This window comes from Podarcis bocagei (assembly GCF_964188305.1).
Source record: "Podarcis bocagei genome assembly, chromosome: 9".
Taxonomy (NCBI): domain Eukaryota; kingdom Metazoa; phylum Chordata; class Lepidosauria; order Squamata; family Lacertidae; genus Podarcis; species Podarcis bocagei.
Window position 1 is genome coordinate 22316001 of NC_138134.1, and position 24640 is coordinate 22340640.

The 24640-nt window shown below is 38.4% G+C and overlaps 1 protein-coding gene and 1 long non-coding RNA gene across 3 annotated transcripts in view; both read right to left on the minus strand.

Moving 5' to 3' along the window:
- MICU3 (mitochondrial calcium uptake family member 3) overlaps positions 1 to 24640 on the minus strand; it is a 45363-nt gene continuing 20723 nt past the window's right edge. For both annotated transcript variants that reach the window (XM_081208931.1, XM_081208932.1), the window contains exons 5-14: positions 22130 to 22177; positions 20730 to 20812; positions 18089 to 18160; positions 16929 to 16967; positions 11127 to 11222; positions 8306 to 8406; positions 6655 to 6826; positions 2820 to 2928; positions 1979 to 2136; positions 1 to 75 (exon numbers count right to left, since the gene is read on the minus strand). In XM_081208931.1, coding sequence (XP_081065057.1) covers positions 7 to 75; positions 1979 to 2136; positions 2820 to 2928; positions 6655 to 6826; positions 8306 to 8406; positions 11127 to 11222; positions 16929 to 16967; positions 18089 to 18160; positions 20730 to 20812; positions 22130 to 22177 — 947 coding nt within the window. In that variant the 3' untranslated portion in view covers positions 1 to 6. The remainder of the gene's footprint in view (positions 76 to 1978; positions 2137 to 2819; positions 2929 to 6654; positions 6827 to 8305; positions 8407 to 11126; positions 11223 to 16928; positions 16968 to 18088; positions 18161 to 20729; positions 20813 to 22129; positions 22178 to 24640) is intronic.
- LOC308595226 lies at positions 15173 to 16919 on the minus strand. The gene is made up of 2 exons (XR_014011940.1): positions 16639 to 16919; positions 15173 to 16599 (listed from the first exon to the last, which is right to left on the minus strand). It is a non-coding gene; the product is annotated as an uncharacterized lncRNA (long non-coding RNA).

The following is a 24640-nucleotide window of genomic DNA, read 5'->3' on the forward strand; positions in this document are numbered from 1 at the left end:
CATAGTTCATCTGCTATTGAGTTCCTTCTTCACACAGGATTTGAAAGTGGTGTATTTTTGTAGGGTTTTGTAGCCCTGAGAAGAAGACAAAGAAGTGTGCATGTGCAAGCATCATGTGAAGGCAGCCAAAGGTGAGCGTTAGGAGATGATGGCATGAAAATTATAAAGGAATTGTACTCATTAGTCATAGCATAGAAAACTCAGCAAAAATAATTTTAGGCTAAAATATTCATGCACCTGTGATACAATTAAGTATGGTACCACAATATAGGAATAACTATTAATTTCAAAGATGCTAAAATAGAGAGTGTTTTTTCTTAAAGTTCTTGGTAAAGAAGAGAAAAAAATGCATGTTTGAAGCAAAGATCTTGAATCTACATCTTAAATAAGGTATTATGAAAACAGCCTCCATACTCTACTTTCATACAGCTTGTGTGAAATTACAAACATCACTACAAATTTTGGCAATACAGTCACTGTCCACAGGGTGGCAGTTAAACATACCAGATCTCAGAGCAGAAATTTGTAAAGTTCAGGTTAGAAAACAATTATAAAATCCCTTAATACATTTGCAAAGGAGACATAATATTCAGAATTATAAACAGTGTATATAGGGAATGCTAAAAGAAGATTGGCTAACAACACATTTTAACCCAACACTAATAACAAGGACAATCAGCAACTCCACACTACCGTGGCACTTTTAAAAAACAACATTCAGAGCACAAGCAATGAAATAAATTTTGTCACCACATTTTGAAGGCAAGGTGTTACATAGTTGGCAATTCAAATTACTAGAGAAGATGTAAAAAAATCATTCTTCCTTCTTTAAAGGCCTCATAGATCAGATATGATGTAAGAAATCAAAACTGGGGTTGTATGAGTATTTCAGCCCACTTGCTTTAATCCTGATTTTGAGTCGCCCTTTGAGCTTGGCAGAGCACAAAATAGCTAGCACCCCACCTCATATGTTCCTCATGCTTCCCTGGCAGTTCCCATGTCCTAATGGGGAAAACACACACCCATACACTGGAGAAGGGCATTCCAGTTGGCTGAGGATCATAATATTTGCCACTGAGGCGAAGCGCTGCTGTGTTCCATGCCCTCCGCCACCTGGTATTTCCTCTTCAAGACATTTTTTCGTTAGAGAAGGGAGCTTTTTCAACTGTTTGAATAGTCCAGCACAATCGTTTATGGGCTGAGCAAGTCGGCAGCAGCTCATTCCTACTTATAATCATTAACCGAAAATATTTATATTGTACATGTATTTCAGGCTTATAAATAAATGCAATCTGATTACTGTATTTTTGGTAGAAGACTAAGCCTAATTTAAAATGTGAAATTAAATGCATAATTACACATTATTTACAGAATTACTTAAAAATACATTGTGACAAAATTCATTTCTGCTGACTACTATTTAGTTAATTTATTGCCTCTAGGGGGCAGTCAGGAGTACAGATTAAACTTCTAAAACTACAGGCTATCAAAAGCTTTTAGACATCAATTTCCCAGTCTATAAATTGCAATGACGAGACTGAACCTTCTAGATGATTAACTGGGGACCTACTTGATCAACATCAAGCTGGATCAGAATGTGTCTGTAGACTTGGCTATAGAAAAAACAAACAAATCCCAGTTCTGTAAATTAAGGGTTAGTAAACTAAACATATACGGAGGTAGTTTTAACTTCAATAATAACCATAGATTAATCATGAGTTTCATTTCAAAGTCAGACTAATGTTACTGTTTATCGCAACATACACTATGAATTTTGGCACATCCTTAAATAATAATAAAATACACATCTATGTGATGAAGATCTTGAAACGCTTTCAAGTTGAAGAGTAGAACAGATATCTATGAAAAAATGGCTATATTTCAAATAGTTTTGGAAACAGCAAAAATTTAATAATTTATGGACTGCTTATATCTCATTCATAAGTTTTTGTGATTAAGAGATAATCCATGTTCTTACCTTGAACCCTCGTTGCAATCGGTCTTTCATAATACCAATAAATTCTTTGTAGCTCAGCTGATCATCTTTGTCTACATCAAAGATCTTGAAGACAGTGCTCACTAAATGCATTGAAAGCTTCAAACCTGTAGCTACATATACTGCACGCTTGAATTCATCTACGGAAACAAGGAAATTTAGCAGCTAACCAAAATCGTCATGCAACACAGTGATTACCATTACTTATTACTGAAAAAAACTCATTCTCCATTAAATATATATATTTGTCAAGAGCACTGTGTTCTAAGTGGCCCCTTATTATAGCTTAGTTGCACAGCTGATCTCTTGAAAAAAAGCAACTGCTAATGCAAATGATAACTGTGGAGTACAGAATACATCTAATATACATGTATATTTTCATTCGTGTGGTTTGAGGTGGTTTGCTGGAGGCTTATAGTGTCTTGTATTATTTGAATTTATTCACAAATATACAGTTTGACCATAGGTGGAAGCATGCAGCTTAACTCCTGTGGAGCTGCTGCTTTACTGCTACTATGGCTTTACAAGCATATACCTACTAAAAAAAAGTATATAAATGGTTCATAGATGAGTCTTCCCTACCACACTTGCATATATTTATTAAATGGCAAGAAAACTCTTAGATACACGAGAGGCATTTTATGTCTCATAAGATTCAAACATGGATAACTGCCATGCAGTACATACATATTTAAAGAATTTTGGAGAGGTTGAACAGGCAGAAAAAGCACAATACTTGATGCCCACACAAATATTAAACAAAACGGATTTCTTTTGTTTTAATATTAAAAAAGTATTAACTATTGACATTAAATATTTTTACCTTTTCCTATGGAACGGTTTGCAAAATTATACATCTGCATTGCAATTGCGAAGTCTTCTAGATTATTCAAAAACTGGAAAAATGATCTGAATTCATCAAATGTAATGCCCTATGAATAAAAGAATATTGACATTAGTACTACAGAATCAGAATCAGCAGCAGCATTCTTTAATTGTTTGGCAGCAGTTTTGCAGCTGATAATGGAGTCAGCATACAATGAAGATAGTTCTATACCTCTCATAGCTCCCTTCCCTCACAAAGTTGCAATCCTGCTGCCACAAGCCAAATTGTACTAGTAGAGAAATAATGCCTCTCTCAGGAGGAGTCAGGCCTCTCCCATGTGGCCAAACGGACAGAAGCTTTATTGGTAATACCTGTTCCCCACTTACTGGGAAACACCATTTGTGGCATGGTGTGGTGATGGGAGGAGGGAGCAATTGGCTGTGGGAGCTTCCTGCACGGCTGGGAAGTACTTTGTGTGCTTTCTAGTCAAGTGGGAAGTTGGGAGTTGAGTGTTGTTTTACTGTCAACAAGCCAGGATCTGAAGCCATCTCTTATTGTTGGCTTACTCACTCTGGTTTATTTTGCCTATGGCTTGGCATTATGTATGAACCTAGTATCCTTCCTTAACCAAACTACTTAGACGTTTTGTTACTATCATGTAGTATACACAATTTGTTTGTATAGAAATATATAAAATAAAAACCATGGTTTGTTTGCCCACTCCATCCCGGACACTCACTAAGCTACAAAGGGACATGGTAAGAGCGGCTGGAAACTAAACCAAATTTTGGAGAAACAAGTCATAGTTTGTTTGATCTGTGGACAACTGATGGTTAAATTTTAGTTTGATAAGCAATCCATGACTTTGATTTATGTGCATATGATACAGATATGTCCAGAATTCAAAACATGCAGTTAGGTTTCTTTGCTCTCTAATTCTTTCTCCCATTTCCCTAACTCTGAATATTTGGTCTTTTTTTTAGGTGGGGGTGGGGGTACATGACCCATTTTATTCTTTAACAAGTATTTATATTTTTAATGCTTGTTTATACCACTATTATTGTAGCACATTCATTGTTTCTTTTTAGTACTGTGCTTTAAGTATATTTGTTGAGTGCCTTATCTGTGTCATGATACCGAAGCACTTTGGGTGTTTCCCCCCTCCTTTTAACTACCACTAACTGCTAAATGATGCTTACTTGCTCTTTTTTAAGCCCCTCAAACTAAAATGTCAAGAGTTGAAAAGTGTGATCATTTGAAAATAAGCTGAACTGTTTACAAGTAGATCTAAAACAGTTAAACCTGATCTTTCTGTAAACAAATAAAAGCGAATTATATCCAAAGCACTCCATGCTTGAAAGAGTCCCTGCAACATCAACCCTATTGGTTTGCACTGATGCATTTAGCTGCCACTATGTCTCTTTGTTGCTTAAATTTACTCCAGACAACACCTTTGTTTCCTAACAAACAGTTTAGCTAGCAAGGTTATTTGCTTTTGCAACTGCCCAAGTTCTTTGAAATCCTCTGTTTAGTCACTTCTAAGAACCACTCACTCCACACTGGCCTTCTACAAATGATCCTGTGTTAAGGAGACTGAAGAACTAGATTAAACTTGTTAAAAGAGTGTATACCCTAAAGATGGCAAAACTGCACATGGGACTTTGTGGCATTCTATCACAACTAAATAATATGTCATTTAGGATAGATTATGTTGAACATAATCTTTTGCAAATTAAAAAACCCAACAACCTAAACACGCTCATTCAATAATATTTATGACAAATTCTACCCATCCCACTAAAAGGTGAGCACTACAAACACCAAAGCCCTAACTCGTGACCTTTCCAAGTAACAGTCAAAGTCCTGGTTAAACAGAAATGTTTTAGCTTTTTGCCTAAAAGCAAACAATGATGTCCCCAGGTGTATATCCTAGGGAAAGCATTCCAGAAATGGGGAGTCACTACTGAGAAGCCCCATGCTAAAACTGTTTTACCAAAGACAGCTATCTGGCTACTGAATTTTGCACTAGCAAAGGCAACTCAATGCATAATGCATTGCCGCATTCTAACCTAGTACATCTGTAACCTGCTTCAAGCATCCCTTTGTACTTTGTAGATGGGGCTGTTCTGGCTACATAAAGACTCACACTCAATAGTTTACTTTTGGTAGAAACGAGTGGGGCACTTCAAAAAATGTTGTTTTTCTTTTCATGGTTCAGCCACTCCATCCCATTCCCTCTGGTTTTCTGTCCCAGACCAGTCAGAATTCTGTGCCTGTTACCATGATCAGTTCTCATTGGGTGTGTGTGCTTTTTTCTCATACAGTGGTGCCTCGCAACACGAAATTAATTTGTTCCGCGAGTTTTGTCGTCTTGCGATTTTTTTCGTCTTGCGAAGCACGGTGTCGGGAAAGTTTTGGAAAAGCTTCAAAAATCACCAAAGTCTTTAAAAACCTCAAAAAAGGCTACCACACTGCATTTTATGAGTTGCTCCTCGAAGTCAAGTCGCAACTGTATTAACGGTGTTAAGAAAAAGGAAACAAACTTGCAAGACGTTTCTGTCTTGCGAAGCAAGCCCATAGGGAAAATCGTCTTGCGAAGCAACTCAAAAAACCAAAAACCCTTTTGTCTAGCGAGTTTTTTGTCTTGCGAGGCATTCGTCTTGCGAGGTACCACTGTATTGGGACACAGTGGTCTACAGTCCCAACTACATTAAAATCTTTGATTTTTCCACTAAATTCTATCAGAAGCTGTAACTTTCATCATTTGGGGACTTATCTACATACCCTCAAACATTAGTCCAATGAAAATAGAGATGTTGACCCATTCATTTTGGATGGTTTCCAACATTTTATATATAATAATAAATAATAAAACATTAAAGATTAAAAACTTCCCTATACAGGGCTGCCTTCAGAAGTCTTCTCAAGGTTGTATAGTTTCTTATCTCATTGACTTGGGGGTTGCATAACTGCATACTCTCCAACATTTCTCCAATGAAAATAGGGATGTACCAAGGAAAAATAGGACATTCCGGGATCAAATCAGAAACCAGGATAGCTTCTGCAAATCTGGGACTGTCCCTGGGAAATAGGGACAGTTGGAGGATCTGTATCTATATGAACCAGGAAATGACCTGTCCAGACAAGGAAATTAGTCTTCCTACCATTTTTATATCTCTGTGCATCTTGCTTTGTATTTATCTTTCAGTTACTCATTTCCATTCTCCTTTCCATCTGGTTTTCAGTTTATTTCCCTCTCAGTCAGTCAGCATTCCCTGGGCACTGTGCATGCTTAATCCTCATTGGGCTGTTTTAAGGGTTTACTCCTTAGGGTTCCCCTGAAACTGCCGATACCTCCCTCTTGTGTGTAGCTGTTGATGTATGGTTTACATGAGCAATGGCACTCAAAGAACTGGACTACAAATAGAATATAGAAGAATTCTGTTATAATTAGCCATTCTGAGATAATATCAAAAGCCAGTGAAAGGTGTTGTGTAAAGTATTACTCATTCCTGCCTATGTGCCCAGGCACCATTCAGATGCAAAATGAACCCAGAATGTCCATGTCCAAAAACTCACTGAAAATGAATGAAACCTAAGTGGTTAACAGGACTTGCCCATTTTTCGTTCTCCAGAACTATTTGGCCTATTCCAACCCACCCTTCCTTCCCACAAATCCCACCTGCTCAATAGCAGGTATCATATTTCAGCACATGTAACTGGAAGTGATTGACATTTTCAGGTAACTGTGTTTTCAATCAGGCTATGATTTTGTGTGTGTGTGTGCGCGCGCGCACACACACAGATGTTTCGGTCTTTGCTGAAAGCTTACTTGCTCTTCTGGCATGCTGCTGCGTACGTTTTCCAGATAGCTTGATGTATTTTCCACATTTGTATATCTTAAAAGTATATGAGCAAAGTCTTCCTCACTGATGGTAGTCATTCCATTAGAGTATGAAAGAAATTCTATTTCAAGAACTTCAGTTTGGAGATTATCCATAAACCTGAATTATAAGAGGTATTGATTTAATAAATCTTATAACTCCATATGTAAAACCCCGCCCCCTAATATTTCAAACATTCCAACTCATGCAAAATTAATAAACTTGCATTTTCATTAACAGCTGATGGACTTCTTGGTTTGACCTAGTAAAGGAAATTTATCATTGGCAGATCATTTCTGCGCACACAAAAATATTGTGAAATATATAGAGGTGAAATTTGTGGGGCTAAAATGTGATGCAATGACAATAGAAAGATATTTTAATGCCAAGGGCTGCAAGCTACCAAAGTTACATGGTTTAGTATTGCACTCTATACATGTCTATTTAAAATGCAGACCCATTATTTTAAAAAGGTCTTACTATTAGGTAAGTATATGGGATTGCAGCTTAACTCACACTGGTTTCAGTGTGTTTTAAGCTACCTAAATGTGCAAAGGGTTTAAGCCAAGGAAAATAAACACAATGCAACTCTCATCAGAGCTAATCCACAGCTCTGCAAGTGCACATGGAGCTGCTGTGTGAACAGGCAGGACAACAAAGAAGCATTTACAGAGCTGTCCATGTTACTAAAGCCAATAGTGAAGCCCTTTTACAAGAAGAATTTCCCCTATCAGACCTTATAGCACATTGGAGTAATTATGGGGAAAGTAGAAGAAACATATTTCTCTACAATTGAGGTGGGGAACCTGTAGCCCTCTAGACTACAACTCATGTAATTCCTGACTAATAGTCTTACTGGCTGTGGCTGTGGGTGGGTGTGGGACAGGTTCTCACTACTGTACCACAGATTTCAATGTCAGAGAGGCAAAGAGGTGCTGTTCCTTTTAAGTTCAGAAAGTTACACTATTTCTAAAAGGCACAGAAGTACAGATGGAGACTGATTATCTGTAAAGGTGGCTTCTCACCTGTCATCTATGTATAAAATTTGTGACCAATTGCAAAGCTCTATAGAGATCCAGTAAAGATAATTCTCAACATGGAATTCAGTGCATAAACAAAGGCTCTAATGCAATGGAACTACTGGATCATTCAGACCAAAAAATACAAAATAGATATAAGCCAAAAAATCAGGATTTACCAGTGGCTGCAGAACTGATTCATATTCACTACAGAAAATAAGATATAAGATACATCATATTTTCATATTTTGATCTTCTAAATGGGGTACTAATGTATTTCTAAGTACTACAGAATGCTATGCAGAAAACTATAAAGGTAACAAAAAGTTGTTTTTAGTTGCCCTATAGGCATCTGGCTAGTCACTTTGAAAATACGATGCTGGATAAGATAGGCCTTTGGGGGCTCTTGTCAGGTTCTAGGCTATGGAAGCCATAGACTCCAAAGTTTTTTTTAAAAAAACCAGAAAGTACCTTCTAAAAATATTTAAGGATACAGACAATATTATTGGCATGTATGATTTCTAATATGACATATAAAACAGGATTTGTACATATGAAAAGTATTAAAAGTAAGGCTCACCTATAAAAATCTTCAAAGTTAAGCTCAGCCTTTCCTTTCTTACCAAAAAAGTGTATCAGCAGTGTAGTATCGGATAGTACACCAGTGATGTCATCTGCGCGCTTAAAAACATATTAAGTATATTAATTGCTTAGTGTTGCAATAGCTTTAGTAACAAAAATAAAATCCACAGAATTTTATCAGTGCACTTTGTTTAAAAAGGATTGCTTCAAGATTAAATGCATCCATGCATCAAATACATATTAAAACTATTTGAAAGATCAGTTAGTAATGTTAGTCAGGTCATACTTCCCCACACAATATTTTACATTACATTTTAGCCTACCAAACTTAAAAAGTGATATGGTATGATCAAATGTGTTAAATAAAACCAGGGACCTGGGTGAAATTAATCAGAATAGTGAAATAATATAGTAAAAATAAGTTGGCACATTTTAAAAATGATTATGATGATGGAAAGGCAACCATCATTGCAGACGTATTTCTCATCCATAGCTTTGTTAATGTCAAAAAAGTGAAGGGAATATTTTGTTGGAGAAAATAATAAGGCAGGCCTACCTCAGGAGCCTGTGGTTTTTTGTTTGTTTTGATTTTTTGACAGTGATGTCATTTCTATGCAAAAATCTGTTCATGCAAAAAATGTCAAAGATTCTACTTCCTATGAGGAAAAACCTCAAGTCTGAACAGAGGAAGAGTGGAATTATAAGAAACAGTTCTATAGTTAAGAATACATATTCACACATTGAGATATTTTTAACCTACAGCTTCTGAAATTGTAATCTAATACGAGTAGCAGGTCCTCAATATGAGAACTGACTAGCTGACTTTCAGATTCATCTAGTACACAAACCAGATATATTTAAGCAGTATGAAGGATTGTGTATTTTCTTTTCTATTTCTGGACAGCATTATTAACCGTTGCATCTATTTTTTATTGCTTATTTATCAAAATACTGCCCTTCTGAAAATGCAAGCTTGACCTACAGTACCAGCTCAAATAATCAGCTCCCAAAGACCTTGCAGCAAGGCTACACTTGATTCATACAGATGACACTGACAGGTGACCATTATATCAATAGCTTCCAAACCCTCTGAGTACAGTTGGTCCTGAAATGGTGCAAATTCAATTTACAAGCACATGACAGATGCACCCCAGGACTTGTATTCTCTAGGTCATCCCAGGTGACCAAGGGAATTGCTTACATGGTAAAACAATTACAATTTCTATGAATTTTATATATGGTATTCATCATTATACTCAATACTTTACAAGTAAACCACCTATATCTACATGAAAATAATTATATGAATTAGTGGATGAGAAAGAAAAAATGATTATAAAAGGGCTTAACATGGAGGATAATTTGTTGTGTATGAACTATATCCTAGGGTGGATATACAAAGACCAGAAAATTCTTTATTCTAGGCAGCAGTACTCTGTCAGGGTCTATGCACATACTGTATGAAACCCTTTAATTCTGACTTCCCAAATAAAATGCTTTTCCTCTTCAATTCCCATAGCCTCAAGTCAGTGTTTATTAATGCATTCATTTCTTTCATTGAAAGAAGTCTAAATGTCTCCTCTTCCTCAAATGTCTTCCTTGTCAGTCTCACATAAATATGAAAATTGCCTTTCGTCTAGCTGGGAGGTCTGCACCAAACGGGGCTTAAACCCATCAGCAAGTAAGACACAGAGCTAATGTCAGATGAATTTTCAACTTGCAGTGGGGATTCTGTGCCTTCAATAGATAATGTAGAAAATGGAATCTTGGCAGGCACAACCCCTCATGCAACAGTATGAACAATTGCCCATGCCTATTCCCAACTTCATATCTACTAAAATTAGCTGTGCCCAAATAATCCTAAATGGAAGCTATTCCAAATTACAATGGTTGTTACCAGTCAGAGCTGTTCCTTTAATCCACAGGTAGCCAACAAGCAGCTCCCAGTTGCATTTTATGTTGTCCCTCAATTTTTTATGATGCTATCCCATTCCATCCTTACAGTGTTTTCTGCTTCCAGTTGGTTTCCTCTGTATTTTTCCTGGGTTTTTATAATTTCATCCCACTTTTGCTATGTAAGGAGCAGCATTCTAAGTTAGCTAATTTATAACACTTTTGTTTCTGGCCCCATATACAACCAGCATGTGTCTCTGACAGATTTATTCCAAGGGAATGTACCCTTCAATAGAGAAAGGTTGCCTACTCAGTGGCGTAGCGTGGGGGGTGCAGGGGGGTGCCGGCCGCACCGGGCGCAACATCTGGGGGTTAGGGGGCGCAAATCCACGGGTTAGGGGGCGCAAATCCACGGATTAGGGGGCACAAATTACTTGCCTTGCCCGGGTGCTGACAACCCACGCTACGCCACTGTGCCTACTTATGCTTTTATGAAACATAAATGTTTATCATCAGATGGTTCATTAAATGGAAAGCATTGAACCTATCTATACCTTTCAAATGTAAAAGACTAGTTCTTAAGATAGGCAAACTGTGAAGTATCTTTTCAAAATACAATATAATACATTAAAATAAAAAGATATCCAATATTCCAAGAATGAAATAAAACCAATTATTTCACTGTTAGTAAACAAGAAATATGGCAGTTTAAAGTATGTGTCAAATGCATGTTTTTCTTATGCAACAAATATAACAAATGTAAATACCAAACAAAAACCATGGGAAAAACAAAAACAACAACCCTAAAGCAAGGAGGGGTAATTAAAAAGTTTAAAATATTTAGAATATACACAATAAAATGGAATATGCAAAAGAAAAAGAAAACTGAAGAACAGCTCATGGACCATACAGAGGTTTTGTTATACCTCTGCAAGGTCCGAAAAGAGTGCCTGGCTTGTGCTACGTCTCAGAGTATCCCAATAGCTTCTTGGAACCAGGTCCTCTCCTTCTGTTTTTAGCACCTGCAAAATTTTCAAGATGCATAGGTTTGGTGGGAAGGGGTAATAAAGTAATAAAAATCAAGAGCAGCTTATACACTTTTACATCTTTGCTAACTAATCTTCAAAAAGAGAAAGCTCTATGTGATCACCTTCTCCATTTTTCCTACACAAAGAAAAATACTGTATAACGCATAATACATTGCCCTTTTAAAAGCAGCAGAGTCCCTGATAATCACTTTCTTATTCATGATGATGTAATCTTATTAGGTTGATATTGCCATCTTTAAAAAATATTACGATATAGCTTTGCACATGGGATCAAAACATAGTTTTGTACACATTTTAAAAAAGAATGATTCTCATGTGATAAGTTTTCTTCTTCTTCATGTGCCAATAGAAACTTAGACTTTTTTCATTCTATTTTAGGGGGGAAATGTGGGTCCATTCCAGAAAAAGTTAGTCATGGTTCTCCATTGAAGTAAATGGGATTTCAGTCATGACTAATTTGTCTCACTGAACTTTCTCCTAATTGGAGCCTATGAACTCTCTCTTAATTGGAGCAAGTTTGTGAAGTATTACTCTTACTAGATTAAAAAGAAGTATGGGGAAGATCCCACCCAATTAAGAATTTTAAGTTCTATTTATTTCAATGGGAAATACTTAAGCACACGCTTAACTATCTCCTACTGAAATCAGAAGAATTTAGTGACATTTAATTTGGCTGGATTATGCTCGGAGTTTTGATCAGTAGCCAACATATATGAAAAGATAAAAAGAACACCCTCTCTATATATCATATAAATATTTCTAGCTACTTTAGATATTTTTCTTCAGGCAAGAAAGCTATCTTTAATTATATGTGAAGAAATAATGTTCTCATGTTGGGTTTTCTGTAGTGACATGTCAGATGACACAGAGTGAAGCTTACAATGTGCATGTTTGTATACTATGTCATCCTTCTGAAAAGTACCAAAATTATTCAGCTGACATTCTGATCCATAAGTATAGTCAGAAATAAGTACCATCAATTTGAACTAAAATTCCAAACACGTGTGCTTTAGAAAAGTAGTGCTGGGACTCCAAACTTGCCAGCAATATTGCATGAAGATTTGTGCTGAAATCCTGGACACAGTTATGTTTTGAGAGGCTGAAGAGGATGGAGTGTGGTAGACAGAGAACTGAAACAAAAAACCAGGTATTTCCAAGACAAGTCCAGTACTCAGCTCATAGATCCTTCATGAGATAACAACAAGATGTGTGTGGGGTGGGTGGGTGGGAGTCCATGTTTGCTGCTATCACAGCTGCCAGTCCTGACCATCTTTAAGTAGTTAATGAAGGGGTCTTTCTCTATACAAAACGATTTTGTGCTTGTGGTTTGGTTGGTTTCTAAAAAATGTTTCTCGTTATATTCAGGTGAGGGTATTGGCCATGGTGCTGTACTACAGCATCTCTTTCATCCTCCTTTCCTATGGTTCAAAATGCAGAGGACATGCAGTAGGAAACCACGCCATTAAAGATTTGGTATCTTTTTTTTCTTCCAAGGGCCATCATAGCTGTCATTTGAAAACACTATCAATCACACCTCAGTCTTCCCCTGATGTGAATGGATGTGGCTTATACCCATAAATGCAGCATCCTTAAATGTTATAGTGACAAGATGGGGTAGCGTATCTAGAAAGGTGAGAAACACATACTATAAACAAGGAAGTGAAATAATTCACAGTAGGCAGAAGGATCAGGGTAGAAGGGAAGATTTTCCATCCTACACTTTGCCTGTACTCACATTCCTTGCATGTCTCTGTGTTTGCTGTTGGGTCCCTTTGAGAGCCGTCTCCATGGAGATAGTTCTCAGCAGCTGCTACAATATGAATATTTCAAGGTGGGAAATCCCTCACTTTAGCTGGGTTACTTCAACAGCAGGTGTGTATCACCTCCATGGAGACAGCTGTCAGTGGGAGATACTGATGGATGACATTACTGTAAAATCCACCTTTTTCTGGGATTTCCTGTCTTGAGTAGGATTGCTCAGGTGACGGTGAAGATAGGTCTCACTGGAGACTGTCCTGCGAGTCCATGGAGGCAGCTCTTAGAAGCACACAGCACCAGGTGTTGACATCTACTTAAGCCTGATTTCCTGCTGCCTATGGTTGCTCGATGGGCAACAGGTTCCTGTGACACCAGCGATACTGATGGAATGAACTACAGGACACATTACAGTGGTGCAATCTGAACTTGCCAGTAAAAACTATCCTCTGTTGGGAAGTAGGGGCTCACCAGAACCCAAGAGCTGCTTGGTCATACAATCTATTTAGCGTAATATTCTGTTTTCTTGTAGTGGTTCTGTCAGATTCCATAGCAAAATTCAGAAGTAGAAACAGTGAAGCAGTTCAAGGTGACTTGTGATTATGCTGCTGATGTTTGTACCTAAGACCATTTACATTAAATATACAGGGTGATTCATAATGAAGTATAGAGTTTCTAGATGCTGTAAGACAGTAACAGGTGACAACACGGACCACAACTGTGAACCGTGAGGTAGATGTACTCATAAAGTTTGTGTTCTGCTACTGAGGGAAGTGACATAGGTGATAACGCACGTGTCATGTGACTAGTCAGGCAAAATGGCTATGTGTACAGTGCAGAAGGCCTTTTTGTGTTCTTGATTTGAGCAAAACATTATCTGTAACTGTTGTGCGATGGCATTTTCTGAGATTCAGGAAAAAACCTCCAAGCAGAAAATGTATCTATGATTGGCATATATTTTTTTGAAACTACGGTCTATTTGTGCAAACTTAGAAGTCCTGGATGACTGTGTATATCGGAAGAAATCGTTGATAGTGTTTGCACCGCCATTCAACGAAGCCTGGGAAAATCAAAATGTAGGGTGAGTCGTGTTTGGGCAGCAATGGATTACCGGTTCGATGTGTGTCATGTGACAAAGGGTGCACACATAGAACATCTGTGACAGTTTATAAAAAAACCAAACTTGAAACATTCCCCTACAATTCTGTTACAGGTAACATAAGATATATTACATTCTTTTTTTTATAGTGCATTGAAACTGTATACTTTATTATGAATCACCCTGTAGCGTAGTATATATGTAAGCAGCAGAATGCAGAAATGGTTGGGAAGCCACATCCAAATTGTTGCGTCCATCCCACACCCAATAATGAACGTCCTTGGCAGATAGTAGCAGTTGTGCTATGCCTGACGGAGGGTGTCCTGAGGAAGAGTTATGTTGACTACAGAGGAAGGGGGTTATGCGTCCCTCAACTACAAAAGGATGCTGAGCAGTTCCCTGATGGCCTTTGGTTCAAGGGATAAGCAGATGAATGTAGCAGGCTGTCAATGCATTTAATATGTGGGAGCGAATATCAGATCCTCTAATGTCTCACTCCTTCCATGTTGACTGGTATCACAGATTTGGGTACAAGGGGAAGTGCTCTTAATACTGACTCAATGCTCAGAGGCATCATTCATATGCTGAGACAGGAAAAACCATTTGTCACTGCACTCATACAACTTTTAGGTAATGCCAAAGTGGCAAATGAAAGTGTAAGCACTTTCCACAAAACTATCTTGAGCTCTCTTCTTCTCTTCCAAATCTTTCAGGTGCTGCAGCAGAGATGGCAGAACCAAGATTCTTCTTTTAGGGGTTGAGGGGAAGATATTGAATGAATCTCAAAAGTTGAGAATCTTGTGAACCCAGGAGTGACAGGACCCTGGACATCCATCTATGCAGCCATGTGCTGGCAGCTAAACCTAGATATTAATCATTTTTCAAACTTGGATTTCAGGGAATAAACAAGTGTGAAGAAAGACTGGGGGGGGGGAGGTTTCTAGAGGAGCAGCCATGTTAGTCTATGGCAGCAAAAACAACCAAGATCGTTGTGGCACTTTAAGAGTAACAAATTATGGTTAAAAACTTTGTGAACTTTGTGAATAAATCTGTTAGCCTTTAAAGTGTCACAATAATTTTTGTTTTTGTTTTTTTAAAATAGTATTCTTTAGCTTTAGCTTTACCAAGTTACACTGCATTTAACTTCATGGCTAATTCCAGCAGTAGAGAAAAGAGTTTTGAAGTCTGCATCAATACATTAGAAACAAAATTAATATATATATTCATGTAGCTGTGATTGCCAATCTTAATTTATATAGTACATGCAAATACCTTTCTCATTAGCTTCAATGGTATGTGGATTGCTTCATAAGCATGCACATATTTAATTTTGCATCATTTACATGTTAAACCTAAAATTCTACAGATGAGAACCTTCACAATAAGTCTTATCCATGACATAAATAGTTCTATAGTTGTGACCTATAGTTGTGATCAATGCACTTTTTTCAAATAAAATCTGTTTAGCAGAGTCAAGGAAGGCTTCACAACAAAATGGTAGTACAGTATCTTTCCATTTCAACTTGGGGCTGAATAAGTGACTGGACAAAAGAAAAACTTCTCAGGCCAGTGCCTAGAACTCATGGACCAATGGAGGTAATTGCGAGACAAATACTCATTGCCATAATCCTTATCATGGGATTCTCAGGCAAATATATTATATTGTCTGAACAGTGAAACAACGGTATCCAATTCTGGGATACCATTCCTAAAATGTATTTGCTTGAAAAGTCCAATCCAGGAATAATTCTGTGAGAGGAAATGTATGTGTGTGCATGTGTGCATATACTGTAAAAATACTAGCTAACTAGCTTGATACTTGATGTTATCTGCTGTATTCAATACCAAGGATGTTAGTATTTTTACATTATACATGCTTCATCTCCATAAAAGATTATACTAAAGTCATCAGCTGTGACATTTTCAGTTCAGCCAGTCATGAGGCACATGCAGTGCATGCGAAATACATACACCAGGCCATGCACCAGAGAAGTAACTCACAATATGAAAGAAAAGGGGGGCGGGGGGAGGACAGAAGCAAGTTCCTGTATTTTTTCTTGTAACTTAATCAAACTTGTCAGGCAGAACGGTTCCTCCTTTTCCCTGCATGCTGCTGCTAAAGGGCTCCCAACCCCTCCAGAACCAATTTCAGGGAATGTAAAAGGGAGGAAAGGGAAAATCCCTGTTGCAGAAGCCCTTGCACAGGGCTTCCATTAGTTGACTCCTGCCCCTAGTACTAAAATCCTATCAAAATAACCTCATCTACCCTAAATGGTATGGTGAGCTCAACAAAAACAGGAAAATCTATTATCTAGTGTGAGGATTAAAGCTTGCATTTGGTGAACAGTCAGAGAGTCTGATCTACCGGGGATTTGAAAAATGAAGAACCTATTGAGGCAGTGATCCCTCGTGCTTCTACTTTGCCTATATGCTATATAAAAAAATGGCCAAGTATTTCTTCAGTATAAAACTGACTCAGCTTACAAATGAAAGATCCTGCCCACCCCTCTAAAAGTTCTGCAGCAGTGAAATAACAAATAACTGTTACACCTTCTACCAGCTTCCTCCACCAACCCCTTCATTGATCCTCCTTCCAAATCAGCTATAGAGTAAAACTGGAGTCCTCTTGGTGAGGGTGCTGGTAAAAAGTCACAGCTGCATCCTCTCCTCTTACCTAAGGCTTCCCCCCAGGCAACCTTAAAACAGTTTCTTATCAACTCTGAACATTTTGGTTTTAATTTAACGCTGTGCATCATTTCTTGTAGTGAATGCTGCTTTCACATAGATTTAATACTTCAGAAGTATAATACATTTAGAGTACATACAGCATTAGTAGAACTGTGGTATCCATAAAGCTGGAGATGCTGATATAGTAAAGAAGAGTGAAATGAAGAGTTGCATTTCAAAATGAAGCCAGGATAAAAAGAAAAGATAACAGTAGGTTAGGGCATAACAACTTCCATTGTACTTGTTATGAAATACAGTTTTACTTAAAGATAAGTCTTTGTTTAAAATTAAACAAGTTCAACAATATTTTTAAAATTAAAATGTTCTTAAGATTTTTAAAAAGCAGGTCATCAAAACAAGCTATTGTCACCACAGCAATAGGATTATGAAAAATGAACGACTGAACAGAGTTCCACCCACAACAGAATTCCAACAGAAACCAGGATTCCAACAGGGCAGAAGCATTGCTGTAGTAAGCCCAGTTTTCTGTAGGAACCACTTTTTGGCTGGTTCTGCAGCTGCTCTAGAAATAACAAACCAGAACAAGGGAAGACATCATTTTTGCCTCCTCTTCAAGCACCTTATCCCCCCCCCCCTTATGAATTGCTGCCTATGAAGCATCTTGAAGCAATTTCACAATAAAATGAAAACCATATACGAAACAATTACATATATAATAACAATTTCAAATAAATTCACAGACTGATGGGGATTTTTAAAACCTCTACTTGTTAAAAGTCTTCAACAGGTGCCGAAAAGAAAACAACAGTGGCACTTGTCTGAAATGTAATGGAACGGAGTTCCAGAGATAGGTACCGCTACACTAAAGGCCTGCTTCTGACATGATGTGGAATGGACCTCCTGATAAGATGGTATCTGCAGGCTGTCCTTTTCTGCAGGGTACAGTGATCAGTTGGGTGTGTAAGGGATGAGATGATATTTTAAGTATCCGTGTCACAAGCTGTATAGAGCTTTCCAAGGTACCAGCACCTTGAAAACAGCTCCATCACTAATTGCCAGTCTGTAGAATTATTTCAGGAGCAGGTGATAGCCTGCCCCAGGAGCAGCTGAGCAGCCACATTTTGCACTAGCCACATTTTGCACCTCAAGGACAGGCCACATAAAGTGCATTGTAGATATGTACTTCTGATTATTACTGTAAACTTAACATTCTCTGTGCAGTATCTGAGATAATAGAGCACCAATAATCATGTGAAGAAAACCAGAAAGTCCACAGGTTTCTTTCATCAATACTTACCAACATAGCACGTTTCTCTTCATCTCCTCTTCTGTCTTTCTTTTCATTTTTCTTTCTGAATATGTCTTGCAGCTGCAAAAAAAGCCAATTGTACTCCCTACAGTCGTTCCTCTGTCTTTACAGACATAAAGCCATCACACACTAATGCCTCAAGGCACTATCTAACAAAAGTTATATGCAGTGAGGCTTATCTGCAACTAACTTTTGTTGGATTGTACCCTTAATATTTAAACTTATTTTTAACAAACATAATGGAGTTTTTAATACACATTTTCTCGTCCTGAGTCCCACCTTCATCTCTAGATAGAAGCAAGTGCAATGCTGTGATGTATGTCCCAATTGACACAAACTTATCCTACTCTCGCTGTGTGCTATCTGTGCAATTGTGAATGTAGGAAAGACACCATAAAAACCAATGGAGAGATTGAGCAACAGATACAATTTAAGTAGTCAGAAACAGAGCTGAAAGTTCTGCAGTGGATTTTGTTATCAGCAGGCAACTAGACTAACATGATCTATAGCTCCTTACATACTTGGACTGATAGGCACCTATCTCCAATAATAAAGCTACCTGAATGTGCCCACCAAAGCATGGTTCACCGGTCCAATCCAATCCAATCCAAGCCTCCATTGCAAATTGTGACTCCATGAAGAGATAATGAGCCACAGAGCCAATTCAAATGCTCAGAAAAAGAATATTGCTCCCCTTGGAATTTTACAACTTTAGAATGCAGGATGAGGTTTCATGTTTGATTGTTCCCTTCATCAAAAATTTCCCACATATAGAAAGCTATTACCTTAGGGAGAAGGATCTAGCCTAGACTTCTTCCTGGCATATTAGTTTTCCAAGCACAGAGAATGTGGGAAGCCTTCAAACATGCAAAACCCCATCTGCATTCTGAAGTAGCACAGTCCCAGGAGACTATACAATATATTCTTTTTGAACATTTGAAATACCTCAGATTGGCGTAAACTAAAAAATAAGGTCAATCCATCATGAAATGGTAAGGAGAGTGTTGGTAATTGAAAAAGCAGAAAGATCTTTTTTAAACCCTCCAATTCATGCTTTGATTTCCTCTACACCAGATACGGGGAGGAAGATCTTGTTGCACTCATCAATAAGGCTCATTTGATCTTCTGGAAATGAACCTTTTGTGCAGAAGAAGTGCTACAGGATACCAAAGAGTACGACAGTGAACATGAATTAATCTGAGAGCACTTTTCATAGGAACATTGTCTGAAACAAAATAATGGGATTGCCTGTTGAAAGCAGAAAGGACAAAACAACATCTCTTGTATCAAGGGAACAAAATCCCTCTGTTCTCTGACCTCAAACCTATGACATAAGCAAACAGGATTTTTTAAATAAAAAAAAGTCTGTAAAGCGTTTGATGACTTGGTTTGGATAATTTTTGGTGTGGTGTTGTATACAGGAAAAACTGGGTGTTATAAGCTCTTCCTTGTCACGTTTCATGTTCTTTATGCAATGGGACCTAATAAAGGGCAGCACCATTGCCTTAATTAGACTGGTTTTATTTACATGAGAACTCACTTAAGAGTCTGCTGGCCTTTCAGTAACTCTTAGTATTACAGATGAATGTTAAAATAGCAGCTTGAGGGCATATTAAACACTCAGTTTTTCTTTAGAATAGATGTTAAGGATTTTTGCCCATTCATACTTTACTATTATTATTTTTTTAGTAAAGTATTTTCTAACACAGATGGTAGTGTGGTTCTTGCTCTGAAAGGTTGGTCACAATTCACAAGGCTTATACCATAGAACAGGTGTAGGGAATCTGTAGTGTGCCATATGTTGCTGAACTACAACCTCCCACCAGCCTCAGCAAGCATGGGCAATGGACAGGATGAGAGTTCTAACAACATCTGGAGGGTCAAAGATTACCCAAACCTGCCATGGAGATTTTTTAAAAAAGTTTTCATTTGTTGTCATCATATTGCTACTGCATAACCAACTCATGAAACAACAGCACAGTGTCATTTCTCCCTTAATGACTGATATTATAATACCCATGCATGTAATGATCAACAACCCCTTCTTTCCATCTACAAACTGCCACATCTCTAAACTGTTACCACGGATTGTAGCTTAACTAGGTGGTACCCACCATGTTATCCAATCTGTTAAAAACAGGAGAAATTTCTCATTTTCATTTCTCTCTTTTTACCTTCTTGCTTGTTTTTCAGTCTCAAGTGTTTCTCTTTTCACCCACATTTCCCAACTCTCTCCGCCAAACACTTCACCTCCTCCGTGAAGCATGTGCTGTTTGCTTTATCACCACAACCACAAGAGTGTACCATGAACATGGTTGCTAGGTAACTACCCACATGGTTCCTTAGTGCCACCTTTTCATAGTGGGGCCACATACTGTAGCTGGAGTATCCACCTGGGAAAAGTCACAATGAGTAACTGGGAAACAAATTGTTGTAGAGTGTACATGCTTTGAGGGTGGGATACAAAGGCCTGTTCGGACAATCTAGTTGCTGACTCTTGAATCAGAGGGATTTCCCTCCGATTTACAATTTCACAACTTTTACTTAAAAGTTTTTTGCTACGACATACATAAATACAACAAACACACCCTTAAGAAGCTGGTAAAAGGGCAATGTATAACATACGCACCACCAAAAACTCTTTTTTGTCCACCATCTCATTTCCATCTGTATCAAACATGTTGAAAGCTATTCGAAAACCAGCATGTGGCTCTGCCAAAGGAAAAAAAAAGAGGGGAAAGGTGTAACAGAGTAAAGCAATTTAAAAGGATACACCTGGGGTGATGGGCTGCAGACCGGGTTCAGTTGACCTCACTTCTGCTGTTAAAATCAGACTGCCTAAAATCAGACATATACTACACGACTGTGACAATTTTGTGTTTAAACATACATAATATTTGGTTTCTACTTTGACCCATAGCTGTGGGCCAGTTCCAGTCAGCATGGCAACAAGGCCATGTACAGTGGTACTTCGGGTTAAGTACTTAATTCGTTCCGGAGGTCCGTTCTTAACCTGAAACTGTTCTTAACCTGAAGCACCACTTTAGCTAATGGGGCCTCCCGCTGCCGGAGCACAATTTCTGTTCTCATCCTGAAGCAAAGTTCTTAACCCGAGGTACTATTTCTGGGTTAGCAGAGTCTGTAACCTGAAGTGTATGTTACCTGAAGCGTATGTAACCCAAGGTACCACTGTAATCTGAAACCAACACCCCATCCCAACCACTTGAAAAGTATTGAAAGTCTTCACACACATGTAAGCTATGTCACTTTGTAGATTTGCCACTGCAGATCAGCTAAATGAAGTTCATGGACCACTTGTGGTCTATGGGTCACATTCTGGAAACCCTTGCTCAAATCATAAAGACCACGTACCAACTTGGTGTTTTTTATCAGTTCTTGCAGCACTATTTCATGACAGGACCCTCGGCTGTTGTGCAGAGGAGGTGGAATCTTAGGTCTTCACATAATTCCTAGGAACCTCCACGGTAACATGCAATTTTAGAAAGCAGTTCACTAATGAGTTTTTGACAGCAGCACCCCATTCATTTAGATAGCGGGTGTATTGCATCCGTTTGAGGAGTGGGAATCTTTCAAACAAAAAATGCCACACATGTATTCTAAGTTGAAATGGGACAGTCACATGGAAGACTGTATCACGTATGTACTGGAACCAGCCCTTCAACTGGGATTGAAAGGAAGACGTTGAAACTTATTTTGGTATTGCCTCCTGCCAATAGAAGATCCTGTTTCACTTCTACTGTGGTAACTGATTGAAATAGTAACAGACTTATTTATCAAAAGAATGAATATGGAAAAGAACATGTTCAGTACTGCTTCCAGGACAGTGATTTAAGTTGTCTTTTGTACTTTTGTACTGAATTATTCCAGTAATGTTTCATCATGGGCAGATAAGAACAAATTGCAAATTATGAGTTTTCCCCTTCCACAAAAATATTGACTTATTTTAATGAGCATCAAATGGAATGAAATGTACAAATATAGGATATAAATTTTACTTTGAACACTTACTTGTTAAGATACATAATAGAAACAGATATTCTGTGTAAGAAATCACACCTGAAAAGAGCAAGGCAACAAATCACTTAAATTATTCCTCCAGTCATAGATTAATAGCCACAGAGTAAATAATGGGGGTTTGCCCATATCATAGTCCCTTTCTATGGCAACTCTACAAACACACTGGAACTCCTTCATCTGCAAGAAGCCTCTCTTGGCTAATGAGTTATGCTAGATATATAACCATTTATTTAAGAACATAAGAAGAGCTCTAAACCTCCCCCCTCTGTTTCTCTGATGTACCTCTCCCGCCACAGAAATTTGCTTCTTTAGAAAAACATACAAATCAAAATTTAAAGTATGCTATTCTGGCAAGTAAGTACTCAAAATGGGTGACTTCTGCCCAATCACATCTTTCTTCTTTATTAATGCCTCTGTCATAACTAATTTCAACACCTTATTACAATACCTTTTATATAAATTAATTGGAACGGGACTTCCGGAGGCGGCGCGAAACAAGCAATGGCGGTCCTCTTCAGTCTCTGAAGAGGGGCTCCGCAGGAAAGGATCGTTCGCTACGGCACAGCGACGATCCACTAAGAAAAACCACGGGCAGAGTGAGCTCGTGGCCGTGGGACTCGGCGGGCACCTGGAGCGACCCCCAAAACGAAGAAGGGACCCCGTAAGGGGCTCCGGAAGCGCGGAGGGGAAGCGGTGCTGTGAGTTCATCGCTCTTTCTGCGGGAGCGAAGCCGCGCGGCTGCTGCTGATGAGCGCTGACCTTTCTTCCTTAAAATTTGGACTCTAAATCATCTACTCGTGAGTAAGAATTACTCTATTTGGAACTACAAATTGTGAATTTGGCTGAAAGCGGGAGACGAAAAAAAAGGAAGTCCGTCTTCCGGCAAGGCTTAAAGATCAAAGGCAAAGGAACTGACAAGCTGGGAGCAGTGGAAAGGGATTATAAAATCGGAAGTATCATGCGTCTGGCAGAACTGGCAATTGAAAAGAAAGGCAAGTTTTTTTTTCTTCTCTATGTTATTGCTTTGATGTGAACTGGGGACCTTCTCCTTTTGCGGACTCTAAAAACTTTAAAACCCAACCTCGGGCTGGCAGAAGGGAAAAGAGCTGTCTTTGCGGATACAATATATAAAGCTGAAATAGATACATAGAGGCATTACTGGAAGATACAATCAAGTAACTGTATCTTGCACCTTTGGATGTGACTTTTGTGGCAACTTTGGAAGGGTTCTGCAAGTGGAAAAAATTTTAAGGACTATTGTTAAGTTATTCAGCTGTAGGAACTTTAATGGCGACTAAATCTTTCTCCTTCTTTCATGAACTGTGACAACACTCCCTCTAGTGGAGTCTGGGATTTACAAACTCCTGGGAACTAACTTTGTTTTGACTCTCTGCTGTTTTGTTATCTACATTGAGACTGTCTTTCTCATGGAACATTTGACAATTTGACCTTGACTCATAGACAGGTGTGGAATGAGTGGCCCTCCGAAAACAAGATCTGCAAAAGCAAAAGTAGGGAAAGGCCAACTTGTGCAAACAACTTTGACTTCTCAGTCTCGCAGATCGTCAGTCCCTGCTGTATTAAAGGGAGTTGAACTCCCAACAACAGCCCTATTAAAGGAAGCTGAACAGCCAACAACAGAGGATATGGCTGCAGGGGGATCTGGTACCCTTCTAGATGAAATGTTACAACAATTTGCGATTTTAAATAAGAAGGTTGATGACCAAACAGCAAAAATTGACTTAGCCACATCCTCTATTACAAAACTATCTGAACAAGTGGCACAACATTCACAAGCAATTGGGAATTTAAAAGACGCCACTGCCGAGAATCGGAAATTGGCTGAGGCAGCAAATGAAAAAGCTGATCAAGCGAATCAGAAAGTGGACGAATTGAAAGGAGAGGTAAGGCCACTACATAAGCACATTAGTGACCAGCAGGCCTACCTGTCTATGGTGGAATTGAGAAACCGGGAAAATAATTTAAGACTACGCTTTATCCCAGAGCTTGAGAAAGAAGATCTGACCGGCTATCTGACAGCAGAATTTTCTAGGTTCTGGGGTATAGAGGAAGACAAAGACTTTAAAATAACAACTGCGTTTAGACTGGGAAGAGCAGCAAAGAAGGACAGGCCCAGAGATTGTCTGATTATTCTGAGGTCCAAACAGGAGAGAGACAAAATACTTGACCTTCATTTTAACAAATCACTTGAGATCCAGGACAGAAAAGCAGAGATTTACAAGGATATACCAAAACAATTATTGGATCTCAGATCTATATATACTGATCTGGCTAGACTTTTGAGAAGCAACGGGATACCCTACAGGTGGGAGTTTCCACAAGGTTTATCATTTAACTACAAAGGAAAGAAGGTTAGAATCAAAACAAAAGAGGATAACCAGAAGTTCCTGCACGACCACGGAGAGGACTTACAGAAGGGAACAGCAGTCCCTTGGCCTCCACCATAGCCTGGAATAGAACCAACACCTTCCCCCTCGGACT